General features: G+C 49.0%; 1 protein-coding gene across 1 annotated transcript; it reads right to left on the reverse strand.

Moving 5' to 3' along the window:
- Positions 1 to 7,524: 7,524 nt before the first annotated feature.
- On the reverse strand, positions 7,525 to 9,805 carry LOC123137335 (cytochrome P450 86B1). The gene is made up of 2 exons (XM_044557052.1): positions 8,080 to 9,805; positions 7,525 to 7,966 (listed from the first exon to the last, which is right to left on the reverse strand). Exons 1-2 carry the CDS (start codon positions 9,617 to 9,619, stop codon positions 7,956 to 7,958), a joined length of 1,551 nt encoding a protein of 516 aa, XP_044412987.1. The 5' UTR covers positions 9,620 to 9,805; the 3' UTR covers positions 7,525 to 7,955.
- Positions 9,806 to 10,082: the final 277 nt, after the last annotated feature.

The raw sequence follows: 10,082 nt of genomic DNA on the forward strand, positions 1-10,082 counted from the left end.
TTGTAAGCCCTATATTCATCAAAGCCAATCAAGTAGGAAGTAGGGTATTACCTCCATTAAGAGGGCCTGAACCTGGGTAAACATCGTGTCCCCTGCCTCCTGTTACCTTTGATCCTTAGACGCACAGTATGGGACCCCCTACCCGAGATCTGCCGGTTTTAACACCGACACATGGTACCTCTGCCCATGTTCCTGGACCTCTAGGATGCTGATCCTCCCTGCCCCATAGGAGTGCGATACATGTCACCACAGGAGTCCAACCCGCCCTTGCCAAGCACATCCACCTTCTCGATCTGAGACACTGATGCCTTGTTCTTATGGGGGATCTCGTCCGCCATAGTCGATGGATGTGTGCAAGTGACTGAACAGAGAGACTTGTGTCATTTGAGTTCCTCCTATATCTGCTCCTTAAGAACCCCCGGATTTAACCCCGAAAACGACATCTCCTGTACTTGATTGGGAATTTTCTGGTATAGTTCCTCTGATGGCTTCCGGGATCATCAAGATTCGGATCCAATCCTCCACCCTTGTCTGGAGGACCAGTCATAGGAGATGTGCCATTTTTCTCTGGCTCACAATCGCCTTCCTTAACCCAAATATTTTTTCATTTGTTGGACTTTGCTCTAGATCCTCTCAGTCCTAGAATTAGAGGGATTGGTATGATTACATCCGCTTGATTGCCGATATTTTATGGATGCCTTCATCTTTTATGTGTACCTAGGCACCGCTACTCTTGTTTTAATCCATGCCTCGCGCATACCCGGTGGACATGTGTCCTCCTGGGATCTTCAAAAAAACCTCATCAATCTTTTCTTCTTTCTCAATTGGCCGCCAGATCGAGCGAATCAAACCCGGCTAGCGATCGCCTCGGGATCGCCCCAACAGGGGGACCGCAAAGCACGCTATCCATTCCTTTTTTCTTTTCTTTTCTTTGCTTGCTAGGTTATCATTGATTTATTTACGTGCCTCTTTTTTCTAGTTACTAGATGATACCCCGCGCGTTGCTGCGGAAATATGAGTTAGCAATCTTGGGTACTCCCCGCAAAAGAAAAAGTTTATTCATGTGCTATAGGGAACCAAACTCAATAAATAGTTTCTTCAGGAGGAGCAAAAATAGCATGTTCGTAGTTTTGATGGTCACTGCAAGCTTGGTCTACAAAAGGTAGCTAATATAACATAAGCTTTGTTTACATAAGACTGGAAGAGATAGAGTTGTTAGTCTTCTGAAGTTAATCATGAAACACCACAAACTAAGTGCAAGTCCAATAACACTGTTCGATATATATGCCCCGCAAAAAAACATGGTTCGATATATAAATCATGTTGAAGCACAATTGGAGATTAGAGAGTCATAGCAACAAAACTGAATATACATCCATGTTGTAAATCCAGTTTATGAGATGTCAGGACACAATATGATAATGGACAATCTAGGAAGGGGGTTTGACAACAACACACCTTCATTTTGCACCATAATGTATCGTACAAAATTAATTCAAATTTTCTTTACCTTTGTAAAATAAAAGAGGTTGCGAAAAGGCATTGTTTCAGAGAACGAAGTTTCCTGAAATGCCATAGTAGCAGCTTCAGTATGGGATTATGTGAGAGTTGCACTGATAGCATCTACTTTCCATCCGCTTTTGATGCTCAAAGGCAACTGGGTGAGAGAGTTCAGAAAATACAGTGACTGCCTTTTGTGGGCTAAAACAGAATATCCAAGAAACATTAATTATTCTGTTGTAGTCAAATACCAGGGAAACATTGGGGAATTAACGATAGAGTAATATCTGAACTGTACGGAACCTTTAACCCCAAATTTAGCAAATATTACATTCAGCCTGAGTGCTACTGTTAGGATTTTATAAAAGAACATGGTACAACCATTTTCATAACAAAACTCATTATGCAATATCCAATTTCTATTATCTCAACTGAGAGATCATAAGTACTTGATTACCAGCTACACCACCTCATTGATCTGCACAAAGGTCCAGAGGTAAAACAAAAGGGTATCAGTTGCACGAACATAGTCAAAGAATATGAAAGAAAGATAAAGGCTAAGATTAGTAATAGATATGAGAGAACACGACAGAACTAAAACAAAAATTACAGTACGTTCGAGACAAATCGGCATTTGATTACAGATTACCTGACGGGCGTTCAGATGGGAGCCCTATCAGTTCGAGATGAATCAGCGCTTGTGGATAGAATTGATCACCTGATTATTCGTAAAAAAAAGAATAGATCACCTGACATACATACATGCAACCTAACATGAGGCGCCGAATATGGCGGATATGATCACAAGTACTGGAGTTGGGGGGTAGGAGGACTGCTAGGGCCGTGAAGATGGACGGAGTATGTATAACACATCCACACCCTTCACCATCAATCAACAGATCAACCCTTGTGAGACGGCCATTCCTATTCGTGTGTATGCTCACCAAAACCCCGCAGAAAATGGATGCTTCACCAGCGATTAATGGCAATACACACACCTGTTATAGGAGCAACTGGGGACGGCCGTAGGAGACGGAGAAGGAAGCGGTGGCTATTGTTGTCTATTTAAGTGAAAAGAGAAGGAATTGGAAGGGGTATGCAATATTGTAGTCAGTTTCAGGAACGGGAAGCAGCGGGCATGTGATGCGTCGCATTGCGCGTCCCATAGATCAGAGGGCCATTGTTCCTTTCCGTGGTGACGTGCGTTGCAACTTCCGAGAGAGCTCAATCGATGAGAGGTCCGTCTTTACGCTGGTCAGGTCCTGGTGATTCTGTTTTGTAAGCAGGTAAAATAATAAAAATGACGTGGCATTAGAGTTGCTGGTGTGGGAGGATTGCGGAGGTGGATAGGCTGCATGTTAAGAGAAATAGGTTAGTGGGGATGAACTATTTAGGTATTATAGATTTGTGTTGACTAAACCGCAACATATGCAAAGTAGTCATCCACACAACTTGTTTTTGCTAGGCAACTAACAAAATATAAACGCGTGATTTTTGTGTGTAGAAGTGCATGCTCTAGCCAATGCAACCAAAAGACCAATCTGATGGAAAAGGCTAGGCAATACATTTATACGTCGACACTCCCCCTCACGTGTGGCTCCCTCAGGCCTAAACGTGGACCGAAAGTGGACTGCAATTTAATTGTGCCAGCCGGGTCTTGAACTCAAGACCTCTTCGCTCTGATACCATGTTGAAGTGCATGCTCTAGCCAATGCAACCAAAAGACCAATCTGATGAAAGAAGCTAGGCAATGCATTTATACGTCGACATTGTCCATCTATCTATTTATCTATCTATGGCTTTGCTATGTCTCGGTCAACAAAGAATTGCTATTTCTCACTCCATGTTAAACATGATAAAGCCTACGGTTGTACAAAAAGAACTTGTGCAGAATACTGTGCAATTGCCTAGTTGAACCGCTCGATAAGTGATTGCCCACATCAAGAAGAGATGCTAACATACTTTTGCTGATTTGCTAGTCTATTTTTTTTTCCCGGCATGACATTTTGGGATGTTTTTGCTTAGGTGATACACCGAATTTACAAAGCTTGGATGCACGCAATGCTTTCATCCAAACTTTGTTTATTTGTTGTTTGATGTAAGCTAGTCAGCTACCGAACAGTAGTAGATGGATCACGGATACAGGTTGACCACACGAATCCATGGCTCACGAGCTCCGGCGCATCGATCGATCGATCCCCATCACGTGATGCAGGCACATCCATCGATCGATCACCATCGCGTGATGCAAACGAAAATGTAGGCTGATGAACCTCTTCCTTTCGCTGCCGTACCAGTTTCTCAAACTCAGAATGAACATCAATTTTTTTAGAAAGGAAGGATGACTCCTGCCTCTGCATCTAGGTGATGCATACGGCCACTTTATTAATTATTCTTACAAGACCTTACAAAGTCATACAACAGTAAGACTAAAGCCGCCGTCTAAGCAACAAACTGTCGCTACACCTATCTAGTTAATGAAGGAGCGCAGATAGCCTCGGCCTAAAAGCAAACAGACATCGCAGCCAAGCCTAACATCTAAGACCTGCGACCCCAACCTAGCCACTTGCCGGGTCTGGGGCATACACTGGTCCAGCGTGCTCTTAGAGGCCGCCGCCGCCAACTGCCACCAATCCATCTTCAGAACTGTACTGATGCATCAACCTTGCTCGGTCCAGCTATCGTCGACGCCACCATGGCGTCCAACGGCACCTCCTCCCTGCGCGCAAACAGCTGAACACATCGCGGTCGTCACTGATACACCTCAGCGCCATACTGCCGAATACCACCAGCCAACACAGCTTGAAGCCCTTAGTGGATCTGTCGTGCGTAGCACCTGCCGACCAGACATGACCAAGTGTAGCACCTGTCGGTCAGGCATGACTTGACATCTCCACCGAAGCTCCGTGTAAGACGAAGCCGCTCCACCTCCTGCCTCTGACTTCCAGCGCTGTTCCACAAAACGATGCTCCCAAGAGAGAAATGACACCGCAGTGTCGCCATCGTCCGGTCTGGAACATCAGATCCTAGGGTTTTCCCCGGAGCAATACGTGTAGGTCGACGGTAGTCACATGACGATGCCTTCATCAAGGTAACGACGTGGAACACCGCCATCGCCCGTCGTCGGCTCGGTTTTCACCGGCAACTACGTCTCCCCGACTCGCAGCTGGTGCCAGATGACGGATCCCGAGATCCGAACACCCAGCCTCAGGCCGACCACCTCTGACTGAAGAGATGACCACCACCGCCGGTTGCACCGGTCAAAACAGATCTGATCGGAGGTGCCGCCGACGAGACCACCAGGCCCTCCACGCCGTCGTCGCCGATCTGAAGGCAGCATGCACGCCACCGCAGCCAAGCCGGCCGCCGCCGACCGCAGCCGCCACCGCCGCCCGAAGGGCCATCCGCAGCGCCCGCAGCCCTGGCCTCCACCGCGCCAAGCCGTCGCCGTCCGAGGACGGGCCGGCCTCCCGCCGCCTGCAGCCATCCGCCGCGCCGCAGATCCCAGATCGGTCGCGCCACCACATGCCTTGGGGTCCGCCCCACCCCGGAGACGCGCGAGAGAGAAGATCCCTCGCCAGCGCCGTCGGTCCCCGGGCTTAGCCCGGCGGCATCCTCCAGTGGCGGCGGAGGAAGAGGAGGAGGGAGTTTGCGGCGGCGGCGGCTCGAATGAACATCAATTACATGTACCGTACTAGCATTTGGACATTTAGTCTCGCACATGTAGGTAAGAGCTTAAATTGGTTTCTGGTTATTCATTCATATGTGAGAGACTAAACTCGGAGAGACTAACTAATTTTACATTTTCATCTCTTAAATTGGTTTCTAGCTTAAATAACCGAGCTTAGTGGTCTCGGAATCTTAATGTAATTTTTATTATGTTTAAGTGCTTTGTACTTCTGGTGAACTTTTTATATTAGATCGGATCATTTTTGTAAAAGAAAAAACAATTACTCCCTCTGTCCCAAAATATAAGAACGTTTTTTACACTAGCATAGTATAAAAAACGTTTTTATATTTTGAGACAGAGGGAGTACTAGCCATTTTGATTCAATTTATTGGGGAAATAACTAGACACCCGATGGTCAACTGAACTGACCAAACACAGAAATGATTACTTTGGTAAATAAAAATCAAGAGCTTGGCGTTTGCATGTGTGTTGTGTGTTCAAACATGCCTCAGCAAAAAGTGAAAATTGGTTATATTGTTCTCTTCCGAAAAGGCTTAAGAACAGCTCTAGCTGAGTTTTTATATCGGACCTATCGCTATTATGACGATTTTGGTAAATAAGTGACACTCTAGCAAAGTCGCCATACCTCACAAGATCGGCAAAAAATACTGAGCGCCCTCCGTATATGGCCTACCAGTCTTCATATATGGTGATTCGGGTTGGCTCTTCGAGCACACTCCATATGGCATTTGCATGTCAACTACGTGTGGCGCGAAGGAAACTTCGGGTGACCCCACCTCACATGAGATGACGGAGAGGTTGCGGAAAAATTGATGTCCCGTTGAGTGTTGACGAATATGTATCATGAATATGAAGACATCAAATATGGAGACTCTGAGTTTGTGTATCGCCTGCCTAGCCTCCATATCCATACGGAGAGCCCTCCATATGGCGGATGGCGATCACCGATATGCCGAATCTACTATAGTTACTCTAATGCCATATATTAAGTACCATGTCAAATGTCCTAACAAACACACAAAAATACACCCAAATCTTTAGGGTGTCAAATTCTTCTTCCTCTTACATCCATCGATGGCGCAACACGAACAAAATTCATTACTGCCTCTGGGCATCCGTTTCGGCAGAGCAACTTTGTTTAGACCCAGGAGCTCGGAGAAGCAATGGCAAAAAAATTGTCGATGTGGACCAGAAGATGCCCGTGGCCACGATTTGCATGGCAAATCGCTACCTCGAAGAAGAAAACACCAAAAAGAGGCTACAATTTATCCAGAGACCACAAGTGCCGGCAGAATCCGTACGGATCCAGCGAAAACCCAAATCGACCAGATCCATGAAGATCCGTCGGAGACACACCTCCACACGCCCTTCACCGGCGCTAAGCGCGCCGACGAAATAGGGAAAGGATGGGAAGGACATCATTCTTAAACCGGGGCAACGCCGCCATCTCGCCGTCCTGGCCAAGACATGGAGAGTAAGTAAAGCATGTTGCCCCCTAATCAGTGCCCTCCTCTTTGATGACCAGGCCAGGTAGGCGCCGCCGAAGGTTACAAAGACGTAGGATTTGAGCCGCTAGCCCGAACCTGTCGCTGCCAACGTGTGCTCCGGCAGCGGCACCGCACAACCTCGTCACATCCAGCACATCCATTGTGGAATCATGCGAATGCTGCTTCATCGATCACACACAGGACTTGCGCTAGCGCACACATTAGTCGGCCTTCCCCATCATACCAGACCACCCCCACAAGGCACCAAACCATGAGAATACCTCCCTGCTTCCGTCGACGCTGCCTCGGCTTTGCCCAACAGCACACCCTAGTGGTGAGAGGCGAGGAGGCGATATAGGTTTTCCTGGTGGGGGGAGAGGCCATTTTATGCCTACTTTGTGTCTTGCGGACTCGATTTTAAGTGCCATGGAAACTAATTATGTTATTGATCTAATATGTTTAATTTGCTTTTTCTTAGTGTCCGCCGAGGTTATTTTGTTAGCAAATACACCAACAAAACTAAGGTATCATTGCCTCATTTTAAATTGTCTGAGCTTTGGTGCAGAATAAGTTAGTTTGCATCCGAGGTTTTCTTACGGTGTTTCATTAAGAATTGTGTTTGCTATACAGATAGTTACGTTCAAATTGATTCACTTTGTTAAATTTGGCATAAAAACAGAATATAATTCATAAGATCACACAAGATATTTTTATGTATATTTTATGATATACTCTTACATTCATAAGTTTACACATCAATTTTTTTGACACCGGTATATATTTTCTTACATTCTCGTTTGACTCCCAATGTAATAAAAGAACTAAATGATGTAAACATAGGTTGCATTGATGTAAAGAGGGAGTGAATGATTATAATTCTTCACCCCGAGCGATGAATAGTCTGTATATCAAACTCAAATTGAATTCCAAATCAATACAATATTTGCCAAATTCATGTATAGCAACATATTTAACGAGAAACAGTATTTACCGAACCGAGTTGACGGAATGCACAACGCTGCATGTGGATGCGATAATTCGTGAAAAGCACAAGGAGCACACATACGTGGAGAGGGGAGCAGAGAAATACGTATAAAGTAGAGGTAATATTTCCCTAAAAAAAGTAGAGGCAATATATGTAGCAGTAATTATACACTCGTCTCGAACGTCTTGATCACATTTGCCTGCATGGTTGAAACCGAACCTTCAGAGATCTGTACCACATTCCGTTCCTTTAAGTTTACTTCTGTTCAAAGCAGGGCATGATGAGATTTCCATCATTCTTGCGCTGTTCCATCCCAAAATCAGGAAAATAAACTCTAGTTAAATTAAATTTGGTGATAAATCAGTTTGTTTGGGTGCTCATACGAGAATACGAGATGACTGAAAGTTGATACGTACCAGCTACGGTGGTGCAATGGACGTGCTGCTGCTCCCTCCTCCTGAAGCTCACCATGAGGCCGTTCTTCATGTACAGCGTGGTGTTGAGCTTGGGCTTCACCACCTGCCCGGGCGCCACCTCCACCGCGAACGTCTCCAGCACCGCCGCCGCCAGAGTCTTCATCTGCGTGTACGCGAACCGCTTGCCGACGCACAGCCTCGGCCCGCCGTTGAACACCACGTACTTGAACGGGCTCTCGGCGCCGCCAGCAAAATCCCTGCCCTTCATCCACCGCTCCGGGCGGAACTCCAGGCAATCCTCTCCCCACGCCGCCGGGTCCCGTCCGATCGCGTACGTGTTGTAGATCACCCGCTGGCGCGCGCGGATCGCCGTGCCGTCCGGGAGCACGTCGTCCTGGAGCGCCTCCTTGAAGTCCACGGGCACCGGCGGGTAGAGGCGCATCGACTCCGTCAGCGCCGCGTGGAGGTAGTCCATCTTCCCGACGTCGCCGTGGGCGGCCCGCACATCGTCAAGGACGCGTGACTCGGCCTCGGGGTGGGACGCGAGGAGCCAGAAGAACCAGACGAGCGCGACGGAGCTCGTGTCGCGCCCGGCGAGGATGAAGCTGATGCAGAAGTCGCGGAGGAACTCGTCGGAGTGGCCCGTCGAGGAGGACATGAGGCGGGAGAGGAGGTCGCAGCGGCCTTGCAGGCTGCCGAGCTTGCGCAGCTCGGTGCGGCGTTCGGAGACGGTCCGCTCGGCGAACTCCCGCACGGAGCGCGCGGCCTCCGCGAGGCGTCGCTCGCCACCGACGCAGAGGAGCCGCTTGGCCTTCCAGACGAAGGGCGGCGTGACGAACCGGGCGAGGGAGAGCTCCGTGGCGCGCTCGAAGGCGCGCGCGAACGGCACGTCGGGGAGGCCGTCCGCGAGGCACCCGGCGTCCACCCCGAACGCTGCGGCGCAGATGTTGTCGAACGTGAACCGGAGGAGGACGTCCTGGAGGTCCACGGTCACGCCACCCTGGCTCTGCTGCTGCTGCAGCAGCGGCATCAGCCGGCCGTGTACCAGCTGCTCGACGGTCCTGGCCGAGAACTCGAGGAACTGCGCCGAGTGCATCTCAGCCGTGGCGGCGCGGCGCTGCGCGCGCCACGCCTCGCCGTCGGCGTTGAAGATGCCGTCGCCGAGCAGCTCCACGAATCGCTCGCGGTAGTAGGGCCCCTTGGGGTAGTTGGAGAAGTTGGTCTTAAGCACGTGCTCGACGTTGGCCGGCACGGACGTGATGACGCCCGAGGAGCCCCCGCCCCACATGCCGCGGTACGGGAACGTGCCCCCGGAGCGAGCTAGCGCGGCGGCGCCCCAGTCGTAGATGTTGTCGAGGTGTGCGAAGAGGGTGGGGATGATGCCGAACACCGGCCACAGCATGGGTCTGCCCCGCGACTTCAGGCGGGTCGTGGCGGCGTTGCACGCGAAGAGCACCGCGGCGGCTAGGGCCAGGTCGGACACCCGCACGTACTCCTGCATGGCGCGCACCGCAGCGTCCACGAACGTCCTACCCGCCATCGCCGGCGGACCGCGCGTGAGTGAGAGAGTACGGCGGTGACGACGATGTGTTAGGTATACGCTGCTAGAGAAGCAGCACGTACTGCGTGTAGGGAACTACTGAAGTGTGCGATCGAGCTTGCACCGGCTTAGGTGTGGGCGTGCTTCATCGTGTACATTCGAGATGAGTTCTGAATCGTGTTTGTGACCGCCCGTATTTATAGGGAAGTGCATGACGCTCGGGTGAACATCATGTGATACCACACTTGTATGCTCCCGTGATACTAATTTGGAAAAATTAAATTTAAATGTTTTAAAAAACTAAAGACAATTACGGATGTTCACAACGTACGTGTCTACAATCCCTAAAAAAATCAGATGCAAAATTCAAAGTACAGGTAGAGAAACATAAAAGACAAATTCAACATAATAGGGTCAATAAAGACAAAAGCATGAACAGTGTCAAAACCTACAATATTCACAT

This window comes from Triticum aestivum, chromosome 6B, assembly GCF_018294505.1.
Source record: "Triticum aestivum cultivar Chinese Spring chromosome 6B, IWGSC CS RefSeq v2.1, whole genome shotgun sequence".
Lineage (NCBI taxonomy): Eukaryota > Viridiplantae > Streptophyta > Magnoliopsida > Poales > Poaceae > Triticum > Triticum aestivum.